The sequence below is a fragment of the Perca fluviatilis genome, chromosome 13, assembly GCF_010015445.1.
Source record: "Perca fluviatilis chromosome 13, GENO_Pfluv_1.0, whole genome shotgun sequence".
Taxonomy (NCBI): domain Eukaryota; kingdom Metazoa; phylum Chordata; class Actinopteri; order Perciformes; family Percidae; genus Perca; species Perca fluviatilis.
The window spans coordinates 14,976,162-14,998,987 of NC_053124.1; the positions used below are offsets into that span (position 1 = coordinate 14,976,162).

The following is a 22,826-nucleotide window of genomic DNA, read 5'->3' on the forward strand; positions in this document are numbered from 1 at the left end:
GTCTCAAAGATGCAGATTTATCTTGTAAAAAATTGAATGCTGCAGTAATGTGATCATTTAATTTCTATACATCAGAATGTTTACACGACAAATTCAAAAATCTTGAACTCTCCTCTGGGATGTTCCTACTGACTGAATTCTTTGTTTTATGTAACTAATTAAAACACAACAGGGAGCTTGTTTTCTTTTAGGTCAGAGCGTATTTCACCAGGGCTGCAATTAACAATTATTTTCATTATTCACTATCATCATTATTTTCTTCATCATAATTTCCCAGAGCCCATGGCGACGCCTTAAAATATCATATTTTGTTCGACCAACAGTCCAAAATCAACATAATCAACAAAATCCAAAGATAATCAACTTATAAGCTGGAACTATCATATAATTGTCATTTTAAATTGATAAATGAGTTCATTGTTTGACTGAAGATCAAAAGTGATTATTTTCTCTCGATCAACAGCTCATCAAATAATTTCAACGATAAAACAAACACACAGCTTGAAAAAAAATGAAGAGCTTGAAAACTAAGCTACAGATGTGATCCTTTTCTTTATATTCTTTTTGTAGGTTTTGTTTTTTGTTAATGTGTCAGCTCAACCAATGGCTTTTTTTTCTTCACAGTAGGTCACAGTAGGGTACCAGCTCACAGTTTGTTCTGTATGTCTTACAGTGTGTGCAGCAGCAGACAGAGGAGTCCTCTGGACGGGGGTCCGACGGTGACTGCGGTTGTCCCACAGGACGATCTGTCCCGAGTAAGTCCCCCCCACCACCAGGTTGGGATGAAACCTGGCAAAGCCCACAGATACTACTGGAGACTGAGGAAAGAGAAGGGGAGAGGATGAGATAGCAGAATCACTGCATATTATTCTGGTGTGAGGATACAGTATGTAATGGGAACATTTCTGAAATGGCATGAACTGACAGGAAAAGGAACATGGTGAGAAAAGAAATGGTTTGGTCCGATGAAAAGTGTAGATAAAACAGCAGACAGTGAGAAAAGAGCAAAAACAAAGAAAGATATGAAGCGAAAACGGTAATGCTAGACGGAGCATGAGTGAGAACGAGTGATCAAGGCGTCGTGATGGGTGGCAGACATCGGGGGATAGACAAGGGAGATGATGAGTTTGGCTACAGTGAGGGTCCGCTGAGGAGAGGAGAGAGGGGTGACGCTGGGGCGGAGACCAGACAAAGAGCGGAATTGTAGTCCTCTTTCCCCCAGCCGTTTCACATTACAGCATCAAAACCCCAGCAGGCACTGGAGCGCTCACTGTAGCCTCCATCATGACAAGCGCACCCTTGAACTCCCTCCCTCTCCAGTACCGTGTTTATTGAGTCTTGGTTCCTCTTCAGTGCTCGTCCCATATGGGCTTCTGCATGCAAGCTAGCCTTCCCTGACCCAGACTTACTGAAGCATCTGTGCTGTGGAGTTATGAGAAAATGTTGCCGCATCGTATCGCTACAGGAGGCTAAGTGGTTTTATGCATTGACAAATTCATTCCCCCATCCACCCATCTAGTAAAGCAGCATAATCATGTTGAGAGGAACAATAATTCACAGTTTAAACAGGGCCAAGAGAGCATTAAACAAGAAGCTCACAGACACGCATCACAATTAAAAACAGTGAAACTATAAAAACATGCAGGGTGAATTTCGCAAAAGCATTGTTGCCCAACACAGTCGTAGATTTTGTTGGAAGAACCGCCGTTGACAGTTTTAGAGTTCCAGAAAACAGTACGTCAGACGTTTTGTTGTTGGAACAACAGCTCTGAGACGGTGTTTGGAGGCAAAGCTTGTCCTTAATTATCAGAATCCTCCCAAATGAATCACTGGATTGACAAGGCAGTGTTTACGAGACTTATGTGAATACGTTGACAGTATAGTATTCATTACAAATGTTGCAAATGGTTTCCATGGTTGGCAATGATACTACTACTTTGAATTAGTGGATTAATAGACAGTAAGACTATGATGAATATACATTTTAGAAATAAAAGGAAATACCAAATTCATATTTGATTAACTTTATGAACACTACTAACAGTCATACTAAGAAACAATTATGGCTTACTTGAAAAACTTTAAAAACACACTGACATTGACCAATTTATATGGAACATTGGTTAACAAGCAGTATATTAATAAACTGCTGAGGCTGCAGGATGTCAATAGTCTAACTGAGACTGTTTATTTTAAAATCTGTTTATACATCGTTAGACACAAGGCACTAATGTGCCAATATGCAATGTGGTCATGGCAGTGTTGGGTAGCAGCTGTAATAGATAGGTAAGAAATCTAACAATGGGAGTTCATGTTTAGGAAAAAACATTTGTCTTATTTCTTTTTTTTTTTTTTTCTCCCTCGCTCTCGCCCTCTCTCTCTCTCTCTCTCTCTCTCTCGGTCCAGGCCACCACACCATGTGCGAAGCAGCCAACTCCAAACCCCAGTACGTTTTGAGAGGAGACTGGAAAACAAACCAGAGGGAAAGAAACTGACACTGAACACTCTTTCGCTCCCTTTTTTGTTTCTTCTGAGGAGGCTCGGGACTCGCTTCAGATGTCGAGGCTCAAAATAAACTGAACTTTGGTGGTAAAAATAAAGTCGCTCGTCAGGCGGCAAGGAGGCAGTCTCCGAAAAGTTTATTTACACGGTCAGATAAAAAGGGATCGGGAATTTAGGTTTATTAGCACATATTAACACACAGGATTTGATGGACATAAGCTATTATTATTCACATTACAAATTGAGTAAGTTGCTTTGCCAGATTTATTCTACATGTAATATTTATAGCAGTAAAAGCACCAATAACTGCATAAGGTAATGTCCAAAGCATATATAACTGTCTTCAGAACCTAGAAGGAGTAGACAAGCTAAATTGCAATTGTTGTAACCTTTGTTCTAAATGAAGAGAAAAAAAAATCCTAACTTACTAACCTACTGTATGTGTATGGGGACAAAAAGTTCAAAAAGTATTGCAAGAAGGTTTTTAACAGTAAAAGTACTTCAGGCCAAATGTCAAGACAACAGCTCTCATACTCAAACACACATGAATGAGTCTGCCTTTAACTTGATCACTTTAAAGAGTTTTGGGATGACCTTTACACTCTGTGGTTGTCTGACAGGCTGATGTCTGAGGTCTGCCCCCCCTCCATAAAACTCTATCAGTGGGCTAATGAACCCACGTCCCGCCCTCTGTCATCTCTGTGCAAACACTAAATACTGTGGGTTCACACACACACACACACACACACACACACACACACACACACACACACACACACACACACACACACACACACACACACACACACACACACACACACACACACACACACACACACACACACACACACACACACACACACACACACACACACACACACACGGTTCCACCACGACAACCATTTATCAGTCTTCAAAAAGTAGGGGAACTCTAAATGATCTCTAGCCTCTGGAAGAGACAGGGAAGCAGAGTGAAGGAAGCATAAACAATATCTAAATAGCTATAAAAGAATAGTTTGACACTTAAGGGAAATATGCTTATTTGGCTTTCTTGCAGAGAGTTAGATGAGTAGACTGATACCACTCTCACATGTGTCCATTATATAAAAGGCTAGTGGCAACAGCTAAGCATAAAAACAACAGCTCTAAAGCTAGGCTAGCTGTTTCCCCCTGTTTCCTGTTTTTATGCTTATGGTCAATCCAGTTGAACTGGGGAGTCGGAAATGTCAACTGGAAGGCCCCCTGAAGTCAGATTTCTGACGAGAACCTCATCAACCTGACATTACAATCCAGCATGGCTGATCCGAGCATCAACTGTAGTGAAAGCTGTATGAAAAACAATAAACTGTTTATTAGTACTTCTGTCTTACTGGTGTCTCATTAAATCAAGTCGCACACACAGAGCTGTCTATCTTCTATCTGGTTTTCTGACTTGTTGCTGTTGTTGAAAACGGTCAACTCAGATGTGACTTCATTACCAGTTCCCACCTCAGAGGTAACTGAACAGCTACAATAACAATAAGCTAAGCTAATTAGCTGAAAAATATTCCCAAAAAACTATTTCTTTAACTCCTTTACTACTTTTTCCTCCATCTTTGCTTACTCTGTTGAAGCACCCTAGTCAAGTCTTTCTGCTTAAAGAGATAGAAACCACAAGACTGCTGTAAAAGTGTCATTTATCATTTTAATTTTAAATATCTTAGTCTATGTTGTACTCTAAAATTGTTCCAATTTGACAGTATCCTACCTCAAATATATTAATACCGTTATCTTTAAACTCACTGCAGAAACCTTCCTCTTTGATCTTTGCAGTAAAGATCAATATGACCTTTTTTTTTTACTATTAACACCATCAAAAATGGAAAATAAACACACACATCTACAAGCATATACAAACACAAATAGGAAACATCCCTGCTCTCTTGCAGCAGTTATGATGCTAAATAAACATCTCTACCCCACATGAGTAATGACAAAGAGAAGCCAAATCAAATCAAGAGCCCCCTCTATTTCCTCCATATGTTAGTTTAACTCCTAAGCCCTATCAGTGTCCCCATCTTAAGAGGAAAAATCCTGACTAAACTCTGAATCCACTCTTTGAGAAACCACATGTTATGCCATCATTCCCCTCATGTACTCTCAGGCTTAGTGAAAGAGCTACTGAAAATTAGCCCGGCTTTGTTCCGATAGTGCACTTTGAGGCGCCTGCCAGCAGCAACTTGGACTTGACATAAGAGCCATTCTCCCTAAATGCTTCTAATCAAATGTCACATCGGCACATATGTTTTGGAGTTCTATGCCTTTTAAATGTACTGTATGTCATTTGGTGCTGAAATTAGATCAATTTGTCTCGCGCTATAAAGAAGTTTATGATTTAAGCTCAAGGGAAATTGGTTGACACTTTAAAGCGGATTCTCAATTTGAACATCATGTAGGAAATTAATGACTGAGTTTAGAGCTGAATTATTGAGCGCTTGGTTATGTTTCGGCTAGATTTCTGTAGTCTTTCTGTTTACTTTATATTAATTTATGAGCCATCAATGATTCACAAACTTTTGGATCTATTTGAGGAAATTTATTTTAGTGTTTGAACATATTTCATGTGTAAAGCTAATATACTGAATTAAAGTTTATCATTTTGGGAAATACTTTCTTACTGAGAGTTAAATGAGAAGATCCATATCACTCTCATGTCTGTAAGGTAAATATGAAAAGTCATAGTATAGTATGTCAAAAATAAAAAAATAAAAAAGGAATTGTATAGTACAGTATGTCAAAAAAAGTGATTCAAAAAGTCATAGAATAGCATGTTGAAAAAAGACATAAAAAAGTCATAGTATAGTATGTCAAAAATAGTCATAGTATAGTATGCCAGAAAAAGTGAATAAAAAGTATTTGGAAAAAAGTTATAGTATAGTATGCCAAAAGAAGTAATTATAAGATATATAAGAAACTAGCTCACCTGGTAGAATGTACGCCCCATGTAGGCCCTATTTGCAAAGGCTCAGTCCTTGCCACAGCGGCCGCCGGTTCAATTACAACCAACTTTGCTGCATTTCATTCCCCCTCTCTCTCCCCTTACATGTCTGAGCTGTCCTATTAAATAAAGGCCTAAACTGCCTAAAAAGACATAGTATATTATGTCGAAAAAAGTCCTAGTATACAGTATTATGTCAAAAAAAGTGATTAAAAAGACATAGTATAGCATGTCAAAAAAAGTGATAAAAAAATCATATTATAGTGTGTAAAAAATAAAAAGGAATTGTATAGTATGTCGAAAAAAGGTCATAGTATAGTTTGTCGAAAAACGGTATACAAAAATCATTGTATAGCATGTCGAAAAAAGCCATTAAAAAGACATAGAATAGTTTGTCGAATAAAGTGATAAAAAAGTCATAGTATAGTATGTCGAAAAAAGTGATAAAAAAAATCATAGTATAGTATGTCTATTTAAAATTAATTAAATGATTTATTAAAATTGTAATAACAATAACTTAGAACAATTACTTATTTCACCAGTAAATTGCTGGTAAACGACAAAAACAACCACTAGATGGAAAAAGGGTATTTTACCATAACTTTGAATGCACCACGAGGCGAGTTTCAAGTGAACACACCGTCTGTGTTGTTTTTCCTATAACGGCAGCTGTAGACTGTTACGTCTCGGTCTCGGTGTTGGAATCCTCTACAGTGAAATACAGTCACACCATTTAACGTTAGCTGTCAGCATTTTAACCGTGTTTAATCCAGCTGCTAGCTAATGGTAGGCTAACGTTACCTGCTGCCAAGTGTATTGTGTTAATCCTTGTGTTGACTTTGGGTCACATTGACCCGTTTTCAATTTTTGTTTTATATCAGAAAATATGGGACGTAGAAATAAGCGCTGAAAATGTGTAGAAGAAAAATGTTACAATTTAAAACGTTGGAAAAAGCAAAAACAAACTGTGAAAAAAAGGCGTCAAAAACGTCTAGGTTCAAGGTTGACAGGAAGACAACACAAGGGTTAACTATCGTCACATGCAGCGATGCTTCTGTTGCTTCTAACGTCATAGTATGTCGAAAAAGTCATAAGAAAGTCATAGTATATATAGTATGTCAAAAAAGTGATGAAAAGTAATAGTATAGTATGCTGAAAAAAGTAATCAAAAAGTCATAGTATAGTATGTCGAAAAGAGTCATAATATAGTAATGTCGATTAAAGTCATGAAAAGTAATAGCTTAGTATCGTAAAAATGTCATAGTATAGCATGTCGAAAAAAGTGATAAAAAGTCATATTATAGTATGTCGAAAAAAGACATGGTAAAGTATTTCGAAAAAAGTGACAAAAAGTCATAGTATAGTATGTCGACTCATAGTATAGTATAGTATAGTATAGTGTGTGACCAAGGGTCACAATCTGTCCTGCCTAATTAACAATAATAACTCTAAGGGCCCTATCTTGCACTCAGCGCAATTGCCTTTGTACACCGACGCATGTATCATTCCTATTTTGCACCCGACCTTTATGCCGCTGGTGAAATGGCAACAGAAAATATTTTTAACACAAGAATCACACGTTGTCAGTGAACACAACATCATTTAGCGTTACAGATCAAGCAGCCATGTAATATTAGAGTTACTGGAAGAAATCAAAGATGAAATTGAATCTCCCACTCAGCGTTCACATTACATTCCAGCAGTTGTTAAACTCCTCGCTACATTACAAATATTGGCATCAGGATAATTTCAAACAGTCATAGCATCAGCAGTTGGAATATCGCAGTCTGCACTCAGCCGTATCATAGCATACCGCTTTGCTACAGCGCAATTTACGGTCTAGTGGGCGGAGAAAGACGCTGATTGCCTGATGGGTGTCAGGGTTGATAAATACTACGCAAAATGTGGAAGCATAGCGTGCGCTATTACCGAACGCGTATAAACAGACGCAGCGCAAACTGCGCTAGTGTTAGTAAATTAGGCCCCTAGTCTAAAGCCAGTGGCGCTAGTCTAAAGTCAGTAGCGCGTTATTCAGAAGCTATTTTAGGGACGAATGCTTGGCCATAATGTAGTGTGTGCACAACCCGCATACACTTCTCTCATCTACAGCAGTTCCCATTTTTGAAAATCATACATAATTACAAAGAAAAATATTACGGAAAATGCGCTTCATGTGTTTGGATAGATCAGGAGGCACTTTACAGTACAGTCCTCAAAAAGTCGCAGCATTCTTTGTGGCTTGTTGTGTTTTACACAACATTTCCATGAATCATGGATGTGTTGATGACATAAATGAGGAAATATTAGAGGACTTAAGGAGACGTGATGTTGAACTACGGTGGGATTGGACACTCCGGCGGAATCTGTTCCGGGAGTAATGCGCGATGCGCTCCTGGTGGAGCGGGTGGACGGAGATGGAGTGGGGGGAGGAGGAAGGGGCACAACAGGTGCAGGTGGTGCGTTTGGAGGCCCACGCTCCATGGCTGCAGAATCCTCTCCAGACTTGAGGAGATACAGGCCGCAGCAACATCGCCACCCGGCTAAGACGGGCATTTATTACTTTGCCGCATCCCGGACAGCTCCCGCTGGCGTGCGCCAGGCAAATCCGCCGTCATAATAGCAATCCGCCATGGAACAAGCGCGCCTGCTCTTAAAGGGAATGAGAGATGACGCTCTGATTGGTTATTTTCACGTTACGCCCAAACCACATCTAGCTACTTCAGACCAACCCATTTTAGATTTGCGTCGGGCGCAAGAGTCATTTATCCCGCCGGTATAATAGCAACAGCGCCAGAGATCCGCCCACAAAGCTACTTGCGTTTGGTGTTTCATACTTGCGTTTCAGATCGTTAAAATAGGGCCCAAAGTTTGTATTGATCCCCAGTGGGGAATTTACAATTTTTTCACTCTGTTGTTGGAACAAAATACACACAGGCCTAAAATATCCACACACATGCTGAGGTCCTAAACATGCACAAATGGAGAGATGCCAGTCTACATTCCAAACTTCGGTCCATTTGTGGATTTGAAATGGCAACCCTCAAGTTCCCAACCCAACTCCCTACGGATGAGCTACTGCCACTGATGTGGATGAGTCATTGCTAACACTGAGCCATAATGCCACCGAATAAAGTATGTCCCAAAAAGTCATAGTATAGTATGTCCAAAAGAGTGATAACAAAGTCATAATATAGTATGTCGAAAATTCATAAAAAAGTCATAGTATAGTATGTCGAAAAAGAGTCATAATATAGTATGTCGAAATAAGTGATCAAAAAGTCATAGTATGTCGAAAAAAGTCATAAAAAAATCATAGTATAGTATGTCGAAAAAGAGTCATAATATAGTATGTCAAAAGTCATGAAAAGTAATAGTTTAGTATTGTAAAAAAGTCATAGTATAGTAATAGTATAGCATGTCGAAAAAAGTGATAAAAAAGTCATAGTAGAGTAATAGTATAGCATGTAGAAAAAAGTGATAAAAAAGTCATAGTTTAGTGTGTGATCAAGGGTTACAATCTGTATTTACAATTGTTTCACTCTGTTGATGGAACAAAATACACACAGGACTGAAGGTCCTAAACATGCACAAATGGAGAGATGCCAGAGGGAGATACCAGTCTATATTCCAAACTTTGGCCCGTTTGGGGATTTGAACTGGCAACTATAAAGTTCCCAACCCAACTCCCCACAGATGAGCTACTACCATTGATGTGGATGCATCATTGCTAACACTGAGCCATAATGCCAACGAATAAAGCATGTCCAAAAAAAGTGATAAAAAAGTCATATTATAGTATGTCCAAAAAAGTGATAAAAAAGTAATAGTTTGGATATATATCGGAAAAAAAAGTCATGATATATGTCAAAAAAGTGATGAAGCCAAGTCATAGTACAGTATGTCGAAAAAATATATAAAAAGGCATAGTATAGCATGTCGAAAAAAAGTCATAAAAAAGTCATAGTTTAGTATGTTGAAAAAAGTGATAAAAAAGTCATAGTATAGTATGTCACAAATAGTATACTATACATAGTATAGTATATAAAATAAAGTGATATAAAATAATAGTATATGTCCCATATTATTGTATGTCGAAAAAAGTCACAGTATAGTATGTCGAAAAAAGTCATAGCATATAGTATGTCGAAAAAAAGCCATTAAAAAGTCATATAATAGTATATTGAAAAAGGTGATAAAAAGTCATAGTATACTATGTCGAAAAAAAGTCAGCCAATAAAAGACTACTACAAAAAAATTAATGAAAAGGGCCAGCCTGGAGCAGCAGTGCTAATCACAGTGTGCCACCAAATAATTTATGTTGAAAAGCCATTAAAAAATTACAGTATAGAATATTGAAAAAAAGTGATAAAGTGATGGTATAATATTTGAGATTAACTGAAAGAGCCCTGGTAAACTTCCAATTGAAGAAGCGTGAAAAAAGCCTAAACAATATGTGGTATCAATATAATGACCACACCGTGAGCACCAGAAAGCATTTGCGAACATATTAATATATAATTTGTGTTAAAAAATGTTGGGCATATCAGCAATTTGAAAAACTGTTACTCTGTGCTTTTGTCCAGAAATGTCGAGGTTGTTTAAGGAGGCCTAAAGAAGCACTAAACTTAAACAGTGATAACACAAAAAGTGTAAAAGATATCAAAAAGTTGAATCATTTTCTAATAGCTGAAGGTTTTGTGAATAGTTTAATGTTTGAATGACGTCTGTAGGTGAAAGTATGTGGGAGCAGTAGCATTTAGAAGTGGAAGAAGCCACTTTTAATGTAAAAAGAAAAAAAGCTTAATATTTTAAAAACTATAAATGGTGGAGAAAAGTTGAATACAAGCACAAATTTCCTTAGCAACCTGAACATTTTGATATTTGAACGTTTTTTGTAGCTATCGTACGGAAGAATCGGATAACAATACTGTGAATGCTGCTGAATCTGCATCCACACAATTAGTGAGCTTTAGAGGTGCTGTTACCTTAGAAAAAAACATGCTAGCTGTTTTCCCGTTTACAATCTTTGTGCTAAGCTAAGTTAGCCCACTTGCTGGCTTGTACCTTTATACTAGGCGCACACACTTCAGAGTGGTATCAATCTTCTTTCAAATCCTGAATAAGCACATTTTCACAAAGTGTTGCATTTCTTTTAAATCAAATGCAGCCACACTCCTCCCATCCCCTGCAGCTCCTCTTCAATTCAGATTGATACGTTTGGACATATCAGTCATACAAGCACCACACCTGTCTAAATAACACCTCAACAACTCTCATGTCGACAAAACTCCTGCTATGATTGCATCTCCATTTCAGGGCTGAATTGATAACGAGCCTGACATTTCATTTCGAAACGCAGAGTGGCTCTGTGGATGGTTCTCATCTCACATGCAGCTTGGGTCAGACACCTGCCAAGTCATCTCCTGCCAGCCCAAATGGAGAGGATGTGGGGAGTGACAGCTCCCGGAAGAAAAAGCAGCACAGAGAGTCACATCGGTATAGTGGGCCTGAGATGAATTGTGGAAGTTTTACAGGGAGACACTTTCGCAGTCAGAACAGTGGGTTTCATTTCTTTCCTCGGGCAAGGTCTGCTATGCGTTTTGTGTGTGCGCATGAGGGAGAAACTCACACGCAAAGTATCATCTACCATATCTCACACAGGCTCACAAGGCTAAGTGCTTCTGGCAGCCCTTATTATATTGATGGGAAGTGTTCTCTACAGGATAATACACACATGGTAGGCTCTGATGAAAGATGGCACCCAGCAAGGGATTAGGGAGATTCGAAGGAATGACAGAGAGAGAAAGAAAGCTAGAGAGACGAACACTCCCTCCTTTGTTGCCTCCTCCTTTCTTTCGTTCTTTCCTCAGGCAACAAACTGTTGCTTAAGTGGGCTTGAGAAGGCAGAAATGGAGCAAGAGTGCTATGGTGAGAAGAAAAGAGGAGGGGGGAAAGGGGGGTGGGGGGGGGCTGATAGGGCAAGCCAGACAGTATATCCTCCCAAGTAGATCCACGCTGCATCCCATCCCCCCCCTCATTCACCGCACTCATGTGTTTTCCACTCTGCCTTATCAGGACCAGATGGATCTGACTGTCTTTCCTTACATCCCCGCTTCTCAACCTCCCCCCTCCTCCCAACCACCTTTCTCCTCCCTTTCTCCCCCTGGCTTCGCTCGTTTATGACACCCCACGGATTTTGTCACTCTGTGGTTTCTGGCAAGTAGAGAGAAATACCAAGCAGAGTCTCAATTTCACCAGGCAAAGAATGAGGGTTTGACGGAGCAAAGGCATGAGGAGGAGGCTATGGGAACACAAACAAGCCTTTCTCTGCCTCCTAGAGCTCCTTTTTCCAAACAAATTTATACCTAGAATATTGCGATATTTACATAATTCCTAAAACATTGAACTCTTTCTTTAACTCAAACTCTAAGCCAAACTGCTGATGCATGACTATTAAGTAAAGAACAGTACCTAAATAAAATGAAAAAGTTCCCTGATTCAGGTCAAAAAAGAATTTGACCAAGACTTAAATGTCAAATTTTGATTCTTAAGCTTAGTACTTAAAAGTATTGGATTCAATACCCAGAGTTCTTGCATAATGCTCAACAGACATTGGAAAGATTGACTGCTTTTATTTATTTTTCATATAAAACAACCTCTGATCAGCACAGCTGATACTGATGTACAAAATAATATAATTTACCACAAAATTCAACAATCAACATCAACAGCCAGTAGAAGCTACATCCTTATAGTGTGCCACAAATTAAATACAGCCACACAGTCTTAACCCATGTGCTCAGCAAACACTTACAGGACTTATCTGCTAAGCTTTCGGAACACAATGCAGCTTCATCCTCCAAAGAGAACAGTGCAATAGCATTATTCACAGGCCTTCTCTAACTCTCTCTACATTCGCCCACTCTCCTCCTCCTGCTCTGCTTCTCTTACTCAACCTTTCTGGAAGCGTCAAAGGCCTCGGGACTGACACAAGGCAGCAAGATATTAATAAAAATATGAGTGAGTGCAATGGGATATGACAGTAGCGGCGGGGGTTGTTACAGGGAGGCGTGTGGTTTGAGGGGTTCAGCAGAGGTTTTAAGTCAAACGGGCCCTTTAATGTGGTGTGACTTTGCCCACTTGAGAGGCTGGTGTGAAGTTACAAGATTGGACCCAACTGGGATGGGGCGATGATGGGTCCAACTGCTGAGAGGGATGTGATGAGGGGAGGCATGCTCAACTGGTACCAGAATCCACAGCAGCGGCAGCCCCTTTCCTAAAGAACAAACCCAACCCACACACTGATGGACTGCACACTTCCTCCACTATATCACAGATCAATGGCTCCTAAAGTGGGGTCATGAAACTGCCAGGGGTCCTTAAGGGGATTGTTCAAGGCTCCTTAGTATACTAGAATAGATATTGTTTAATTTCAGATTTAGTTTATTCACAAAATCGAGCAGATTTAGAGAACAATGATACATTTAATTTATATAAACATTGTATTGTATAATAAAAGAAGTTTTACATTAATCAGTACATAATAAAACATCAAAAAGAATCACAACAGCTGAAAAGGGGTATAAATAACCAAATGTATAGAAGATGTGTAAATATAAAACTGAATCTATATATGAAAACTGTTTTGACCATATAGTTTGATGTCTCCTGTGAAGCTAAATACCATTTTCACTATAAATGCCAAATGGAATTGATAAATCTGCAGTTCATTATTTTGAAATTTGACTTTAAATTGCTTTTAATATTTTAGTTTTCAGGCCAAAAGCCAAAAACCAAATCCACATTACAAGCAACTGACCACGCAACCATGATAACAAGTGAGAAAGCCACAGTATTCATGTGAATGTATGTAATAAAGAAGGTAAGGTAAATTAATAAGTGTAAAGACAGGAGGAAAAGATGCAATATTACAACACTGCTGCATATTACAAAAAATGCTAGAGCACAATCCCCAGATTGCACTTGCCTAAAGTCAGACACACACAGACTCCTCCCAAAATCAAACCAATACCAGCTTTAAAATGTTTTACTTTGCATCATACCAGTCAAGGACATAAATCCCAACAATTCTACCTGAAAGTAAAATCCAGCTAATTAACAAATGATTGTGTAGTGTCCAGTGCAAATAAACAAGGACTGTATAACAGTCAATAATCTGTATTAAAATACAGCTCCAAAAAGTCCAGAAACTAATACAGCTTCACTGGAAACAACTGAGAGCATCTAACCTGAACAAGAAAAAGTTCCCTTGTTTCAGCAAAAGCATTTAAACCCTGAATAAGAAGTTGTATGTTGTAAAAAAAAAAAAAAAAGGACAGTTTTTGCATTGCTAAACCCATTCACCAAACTGCGCACAGCCAGAAATATAGAAGCTTGACCTCACCAAAACCCCATCTGAAACATGAAGCCTTCTGTAAGCCATAGCCTTATACAATAAAGCCCCTGCTGAACCAGACCTCAACCACAAACCCCAACCCTCCAATACCGACCCAGCACTGTCATTCTTTTGTATCGTCCACACAGACACGCCACAGCCTTTACACGTGTGCACGTTACTCACATAAATTTGTGCATACGCACAAATAGTATTCAGCCATCTACCTATCCATCCACCAGATCAAAGCTGTGACAGATGCAAGGAGGAAGCAGGTGAACAGATTGGTGCTCTGTTCCTTTAGCTAAGGATGTGGAGGTGGAAGGTGAAAAGAAAAATAGAAGAAAGTAGAGAAAGAGAGGAATGAGGCACCCAGCCCTGTGGTTTTGGGAGGTTAAACGGCAGAGCATGCTCACACATTAAGAGCCATCTGATCCGCGGCTAACTAGGGAGTCGCGACTCTGTTTGCATTGCAAAAAGGCCCCGCAGAAAGAAAGAGCAAGAAAAAATGTCTCTACTCCTCTTTCCTCTCGTCTAACCGCTCCTGTGCTCCTTTCATCCAAATCCGACAGTGACAGGGGAAGTGATGGCTGAGTCCAGATGACTTGCAACCTCTTCTTTCTTTTTCTTTCCAATCTATTTTATTCTATCTTCGTTTATCCTCTACTGTTTATATGAGCACTCCATTTCTACGTCCCTGCTCATTCGTTACCCACCATCTCTTTCTTTCTCGGTTTTTTTCTTTCATTCACTTTTTTTCTCCCCCCCATGAAAAGACCATTGCACAGCCCCAGGCCACACTAACTCACTGACTAGCATGGGGGTGGTAGGAAAGTGGGGCACTTGGGAGTTTCTGTTCTCTCTCAGTCTTTTCTCCATCTGATATCACTTCATCTAATGCACATCTTTCCAGTAAACACTCACTTAAAACAAATCTCAGCATGTGGACAAGTCGACTGGGTTTGTAGAAGTGGTTTGTATGAGTTGGAGAATCAAAAACAAACAATAATGTTGATGCTTTGTTATGTCACAGATACCTATTTCTCTGTGTTTAATGCAAACAGATGGCATTGTATTCCAGTGACCCCATCTCCACTTAAACTTGAGCATAGTTCACCTCTGTTGTACACATTTGCAGCTGATTGCCCCCTTTTGATAAACTGAGCACTTTATCAGCTGCTTACACAAATACCCATGTTCCCAAACATCTAATATTCAACGCTGACGGTTCACAGATCAGCATGCTCAGAAACCACATTATTAATAAAGTCAGATGTACTGTACATATTCCATCAGAAAACCACATGGAAAAACTACTGAATCCTACAGCTACAAGATGCATCGCTGTAATCTATCCGTAAAACCACATAGATTTCAGCAGCAGCATAAATTATGGTGCAGTAAAAGAACGGAGTGCTTTAAAAATCCATTATGGAGCTAGACTTCTATGGCAAGCTTCATATCGAAATATCTGTACGCAGCGTGCGGGCTGCAGGAATATGTGGTTCTGTATGTGTTTGAAAAAAGGAGAGAAAATCTATTTCCCCTGTTTGGATGAAGCATAAACCTGAGAGAATGTGTGTGTATTTCTATAATTATTTACAGAGCAGTGAGGTGACATTAATACTATTACAGGTGTATTTCCACATTTGCAGTGACGACAAGGAAGACTTAATAATTGGGAAATGCAGCACTGCTGACATTAGACGCATCATCATTGTGGGTGGGCTAACACACATGTGGCAGCGTTGGATTAGGAAGTGGTAGGCCACATCATTTTACTACCAAGACCTCTCTATATGGCCTCGCCTGTCTCGTGGGAGCCGTGAAGCCCTCACACCCAATCCTTCTATCCCTTTTCTCAGTGTCACTTGCTATAAGCATCTCACCCATCAGTGAGTTTCTTTCTTTCCCAAAACCTATGTTTCGTCTATTAAAACTGGCCTCCAGTGGCAGCGTTCAGCTATAATCCAATATGGAGGGCCAAATGAGCGCATGTGGAGCTGCCTGTCATTTCCCTTTCATCCGCTCTTTACTTTTCAGTCACAAAGGGGCTGTCGTTTTAGGGTAGAAAAGAGGAACAAGCTGTAGATTACCGGATGGACCGACTGTTGGGTTGCCAGATAAGGTATGACAAATAAAAAGAAGAATAGTGCTCAAGAAGATGAGAGGAAGATGGAAGATGTTTTGTTCATTTTTCAGCATGTATCTCTGTGGCAGCTGTTTGTAGGTTCATGCTCGCAACTAACCACCCACAGAACAGAGGAAACATACACAAAGAGCAAAACTAACGTCATGTCCTGCCATCATATTCTAGTTAAAGTTATGGAAATATGTGTGAGGTTTGATAAGTTTAAGTACCTGACAGTGAAAGATGTACTCTGGTGTGGCCTTCTTAAATTTGATGTTCCATACTAGGGCAACACCATCCGGTTCATGAGGAGCATCTTCATTATTGTTATAGGAGGCAACCAGCAACTCAGGATACTGACAGAGAGAGAGAGAGGGGGGGGGGGGGGGGAAGCAATCAACAGTGAATCTTAACACCTGCATAATTGGTGCCAAGACTAGAGAAAGCATTGTTTTGGAAAATGGAAGGAAATGTTTTTAATGCATCATTTGAATTCAAAGGGATATACAGAAGGCTGCAGGCCTCACCTGAAGCGACCAGTCAAGGCAGGTGATCACGCGATGTTTCGACCAGTGTTCATCGTAGAAGAGTCGGCTGAAAGACAGACTGGAGCCACTGCCCAAGTCTCTGAAAAAAGACAGTAGAGAGATAACGTGAGATAACCTGAAAAGAAGATACATAACTATAGTGAGGTTAAGTCGTTCTCATAATACATCCATGGATTAAGTCACGAGTAGTCACCTTGGTATCAAAAAATTAAAACAGGTGATGTCTTTGTGTCAATGCATACAATATCTGTTAATGAAGCTCAGTGATTAAAATAAAAAATGTCATCTTATGTACACAAAAGGCCTCTAAAGGTCCTGACACTCCAAGTCGACAGATGGCCGTGCATGTTGGCCAAAGCTTTTAAGATGTGTTGGTTCTAGTCAGCCCCTAACAGCGGCCATCAGCTGACTCAGCGCATTGGAAGAATTTGGTGAGAGAGCAGTCTGACCGGCTGTTTGAGAAATGAGTCATTTTAGCCAACATGTTGCCTGTGGTCAAACTAGATCTTGTGCAAAATTGTTGCGTCATTTCAGAAAGTTGTATCACCACACGTGTCTATTCGTTCATGACAACTCTGTCAGGGAAATGTTACCAGACCTTTAGTTGTAAATAGACTCCTATTTGAGTGCTAATTACAACATATTATTGCAACTCAAAACACATCCATTTAAAACTGCCTATTCCACTTGATGTCAATTGCTCTGCCTCTTTCTTTTGTTTTATTGCTGTTGTATTCTTTATTTTTTGCTGCTTTTAATGTCTTTTGTATCCCTGTATGGTGTCCTTGAGTGCCGAGAAAGGCGCCTTTAAATAAAAAAAAATTATTATATTCTGTACATTAATAAGTGTGAATAATCCACTTTGTCTGCAATGCTATGCGAGAATGAACAGTAACAAAACAATGTAGTGAAATGGCGGTCATGTAGTTACAATTTCAAAAATAGAATGTCCATGGAAAAAAAGGAGAGGACTGATGTGAAGCACTTGGCCATGGCTTATTTTAAACATAATCTCTATTTGACCACAGGCTTGATGCTTCTCTGTGGCTGCAGCGGTCAAAGTTGAGTTGCATTCTTCTATAATAGCACAGCAGTATACTAAAACTGCTTTGCACTCTTATAACTTCAACCAACACTTTGATAACCTCCATTTGGAGGCAACTCGTCAGACGGCAAGACGATGATCTTTAAGACATAATGGTTGTCAGTTCACAGCAGTTTTAACCCCCTGGGAGCGTGACATCAGCAGGAAGACATGTATTTTAAAGAACAAAGGAGATCCAAGGCCCCTTGAGTGACACAGTGGGCATGAGTCAGTCTTTGCACATTTCATAGTTTGAGGCATGCAAGTAAACACTCACATGTGCTCTTGCATCCAAACACAGACTCTTTCCTCCCTGTCCCCTTTCGCCTCCTCCCTGCTCACCCCTCTTTGTCCTCCAGCTCCCGGCCGCCGTAGTCAAAGAAGATGTTGCTGTCTTCAGCCAGAGCTCTCTCCATCACCCGGATGCTGCAGTCGAAGAAACTCTGAAACTCAGAAGAGTGCAGGATCTGCTGCCTCTCCTCCTCTGTCAGCTCCCGCAGAACTGGAAATGAGCCTGGTGGAAGGAACACAAACATAAAGACACGAGCATTTGAAAAAGACTGGCGTGCATGCATTGTTCACAGTGCACACCATCTTTCCTAAAGCCCAAAGTGACATCTTAAAATGTCTTCTTTTGTCCAAACAATAGTCCAAATCTCAAAGATATCACATTTATTATAGTTATTAAAATGTGGCACGGTGGTGCAGTGGTGAGCACTGTCGCTTAACAGCAAAAGGGTTCTGGGTTCAGCTGGTGGCATGTTCTCTCTGTACCTGCGTAGATTCTCTTGGGATGCACCAGCTTCATCTCCAGTATACTATTCTTAACCGATTTTGCTAAGAAATCTCTCTCTATTTTTTCTATCCATATTAACAAACAAATATGCCATTTAAAAACAAGTAAAAAAGAAGTAAATAGTATTTGATGGTACCTGCAAAATAAAGACACGTTTTTATTTTGAAATAGCTGTCAAAACAACACAATTACTGTTCAAGAGCCTTAAACTGAGAAATTTTGTATTTTATTGTTTTCTAATTTATATTTATTCTATTCAACTGACATTGTGACATTCTATTATCACTGACAACAGTGCAGATGCCTTGCTGTATCTTACTGTACTGTGTGCAGTACTGTCATGTCTACTTCTGGAAAACAAAGTACATCATGTGTTTCCAATGTCTTATTAACATTCACTTTATCCCTATCAAAACCAGAATCACATTCAGGACATAATAAACTACAAACAGGTCCTAATGCATCTTTTCTAATAAAACCCTACAGTAAGAACTTCATAAACAAGAGAATAACAAAGCCCTCTGAGCGTCCCGCCTCCCTTTGAACGTAATGGCTGCACAGCACGGCGTCCAGTTTTTGAAGTCACTGTCCCCAAGCACACATGCAATTCTAGACACACAAGCACGCACAGACACACATATAGTCATATAATATATATCGACCTTTACCCTGCCTCTTGACTTTGATCCCCCACATCCCTTTGTATTTGTTACGAGTTGTCAGAAAAGACCCAGTGAATCGAGTGGCAGAGATCAAAGGCCAGACCTTCTAATAGGCCAGGATGGAGAGGAGACGGATGACTATGTGTTTATGAGTGTGTGTGTGTGTGTGTGTGTGTGTGTGTGTGTGTGTGTGTGTGTGTGTGTGTGTGTGTGTGTGTGTGGATACATCTGTCTATGTGTGTGTTTGAGTCGCATTCAGTACAGTCAGGATTGTGTTTATGCACGTATATTAAGATGTGTATCTATCTGTGTGTCCATTACGTGTTGTATTTTTTTCCCACCCAAAGATATTACATATTTCACTACATGAACCATCCACACACGATTGCGAACACTTCTCCATTCCTCTCCACTTTGAAGTTGGGTCGGGGTCAGTGCTGACCCCCACATGCCATGGAGCTGATATGATGTACCCGCCTTAACCCCCACCGTAACCTACCCCCATCCTTCCATCTGATACACCCACTAACTGGCACAGGGTGTCACACACAAGTGACAGAGTTTCGTGACAGTTTGACCAACATGTGAAAAATCGAGGGAAGGAGAAGACTGGAGGATAAAGATTTGGAAGTTTTAGGTTTGCAGTAATTGGGGGTACAACTGCTACATAGAGTTAATTTATGCATGAGTAAATTTACTGAATTTAACAACACTTAATTAATGAGGTGGTTAACCATTTTTACTCAATCCATCCATGCTTTGTACCTTCTTTGGTTTCCCTGTTGTCATCATCATCCTGCAGCTCCGACTCGGGACCCGGCTTTGCCTCCATCATCTCCTCATCTTCCTCTTCCTCCTCTACTGAAAGAGGGTTAAAAAAGAAAGAGAGAGAGCACTCATGTTAATCAACAGCTGTTCCAATTTTCCCCGACCTCCCGCTGTGTACTGCCTTCCCCCCTTCTTAGCAAAATAATCATTCCCAGACATGCACCGGTACACCTGACTAACTAACATTTGGTCCAAATGGGTTTCATTTACAAACACAGACACTCGTATTTCTTTTCAGAAAACATAAATGTGAAGCGTAAATGCTGCAGAGTTTCCAGTACAGTTGCATTTGTCCAGAATATTAAGTATACATTGTCTTGGGGAAAAAGAAACACACGAAACAAGAAGCCCATGCCTATATCCCTGTTGTAGCTATAGCATGTGTTCACATGATCCGTGGACATGTGTGGACATAGTGCACACAAATCACACACAGACAGCAGGAAATGTCAGAGTTGGTCCGCTCTCCTCTTTTTCTCTCACCTTTGACACCAAGCAAAAAGATCCAATGATGTGTGTGTGTAAAAGGGGATTCCCTCTGCATTCCCTCCAATCAGGCACTGCAATTACGCTTGCCTCTCCAGAATTTATTGTTAAGTGTGTGCTGTGTGTGTGCTGTGCATGCGTGCGTGTGTGTGTGTTTGGGAGGAGGTCGGGTTCAAGTATGAAGGGTTTCTGTCAACATAGGCACCTGCTTGTCAGCTACTGCCCCTCCCCCCCCCTCCCCAACAAGCCCCCACACCCCTCAGGGTATGTGTTGGTAACCCTTGCCAACCTCTCCTCCTCTTTTCTGCCGCTCCCTCCCTCCGAAACAGATGCGGAGAGTCGGGGGGCCTCTCTCAGAAGACCTCTTAACACCCTGACACCGTGACCAGACACCTGTGGCCTGCCAGCACACATGCTACACACATACATACAATCTGTCTTTCTCTCTCTCTCTCTCTCAAACACACACACCCGGGGCCCTTGCCTGCAGTGCCAGGGGTGGCGAGGGGTTAACTGGCGCAGGGTCAAGCTGACAACAGCCGCTCAGTCCAGTGGGAGGAAGTGACTACATCACACCCTCGGACGTGTCATGTCTCTCTCACACACAGAAACAGACACACAAACACACACACGTCGGGGTGTGTTTAACTCAGCTGGAGTATGGCCCAGGGCACTGTCAAAACCACTTGCTCAAGGGCTGCTCTTGCACCGGGTGAACTGTCCTAACATCACTTGGGCTTGCCTGAGCTTTTGATGAACTCTAGTGCTGCTCTCTAAAAGGGCACAAATACGCGTATAATTGGTGGAGCACATTTCTTTCTATAATTATTGCACTAATTTCTGGTATTTTTTTTATTCATTATTTTAGGCTTCTTTCATCCTGTCTTTGTGTTTTCTTTTTTACTACCAAGTTACAGTTTTTGATATAAGACTTTTCATTTTCATACTGTGTATGTGTATGTAATAAATGACTAAGCTAAATCAAACACATAGCGGTGAGGCTCAGTCCAAGTTGGTGGTTACTAGCCAGCTGTAGTGATCCAAACACCAGTGACCCACCAGTATGGAGGAGAGACCAGAGAGGACCAGACAGGCAGACTGCCAGACTAGCTCCATGTCTGAGCTGCCAAAACAGACACGCAAAACAGAGACGCTCAGGAATACCCTTTTTTCAGGGCCTTTTGTCACTTCCTCCATGCTTCAGTTTGTAAAGCTTTATTTATCTTGAATGTTGTTTTTTGTCATCAGTCTCATCACTGTTTTACTCCACAAACTGTTAAACTGTCATTACTCTGCAAAGGCTCCAGGATGTGAAACAGAAACAGCAATCGGGGTACTGCTAACTAGTATTGGGTAGATACATTAATAACTTCTATTCTGTTCTATATTCTTGACCTTACGTGACCGGTCCAGTGGTTGGAATGTGTGGTGATGGGGATGGGAGGAGCGTGTGTAGGGGAGAGAGACCACATTGAGGAGCGGTCAAACTGTCAACCCCAGGGACCACAGGACTCTGGAGCAAGGCAGCATGATTCATTGACTATGGGTTACCTCACTGAGGGGAGACGGTCCAATTCCTGTATTAAGATACTGCTGATGCCGTTTCCAGCAGCCATGCATCAAGTTGTTCTGTCAGAGGCCCACACTAAAAATATCCTGGCTATTTCCTTTGAATGGAAATTTTCTGAAGTACTTTTCTGTGTGTGTAACTAAAGCAAAAGCTATATTGCAGTAAATAATACGGGGAAGTAGGACTCATGGATTGGAAATAATAATATAAAACTGTAAAATGTACATGCAAAAACACACAGAGGCACAACAGGGTTTCCTGTCGAGTTGCAAAAGAAGCAGGGAGGGGAAATCAAAAGAGACATCTTCCACAGTTTGTGTCTCTCTCGTTTCCACCTCTTTTCAGTCACGGGATGCTTTCTCTTTCCACCTGCCGCTTAATACCGCTCCTCACTGCAGGACAACAGGTTAACTGGTATCCTCCCCCTCGCCACAGATGGGGGTCCACCTTGATGAAAATCCGCTTGGGGGCTCCCGTTTTGGCCTGCTACACACCCGGGGTAATGATATCCTCGGTAGCCTGGGGCCGTCGCATCTGGCTGCCTCAATCTTCTCCTGGCTGCTTACTCATGCTGGCCTTGCCCAGTCAATTCAGAACAACACAGCAGGTATGCAGACACAGATTTACAGCGTGGAGATAAAAACACAAGTACACACACACACAAATGTGTTTGTAAATGCGCGCACACACACACACACACACACACACACACACACACACACACACACACACACACACACACACACACACACACACACACACACACACACACACACACACACACACACACACACACACACACACACACACATTTGGTCTTTAAAATAAAAAAGTGAAAAAATGCTGA

The 22,826-nt window shown here is 40.6% G+C and overlaps 1 protein-coding gene across 1 annotated transcript in view; it reads right to left on the reverse strand.

The window, feature by feature from the left end:
* The window catches only part of LOC120571217 (cytoplasmic dynein 1 intermediate chain 1), a 59,829-nt gene that overhangs the window by 16,094 nt on the left and 20,909 nt on the right, over positions 1–22,826 (reverse strand). The window contains exons 8-12 of the mRNA XM_039820026.1: positions 19,861–19,956; positions 17,980–18,151; positions 16,533–16,632; positions 16,236–16,361; positions 672–818 (exon numbers count right to left, since the gene is read on the reverse strand). Of these exons, the coding sequence (XP_039675960.1) occupies positions 672–818; positions 16,236–16,361; positions 16,533–16,632; positions 17,980–18,151; positions 19,861–19,956 (641 nt within the window). The remainder of the gene's footprint in view (positions 1–671; positions 819–16,235; positions 16,362–16,532; positions 16,633–17,979; positions 18,152–19,860; positions 19,957–22,826) is intronic.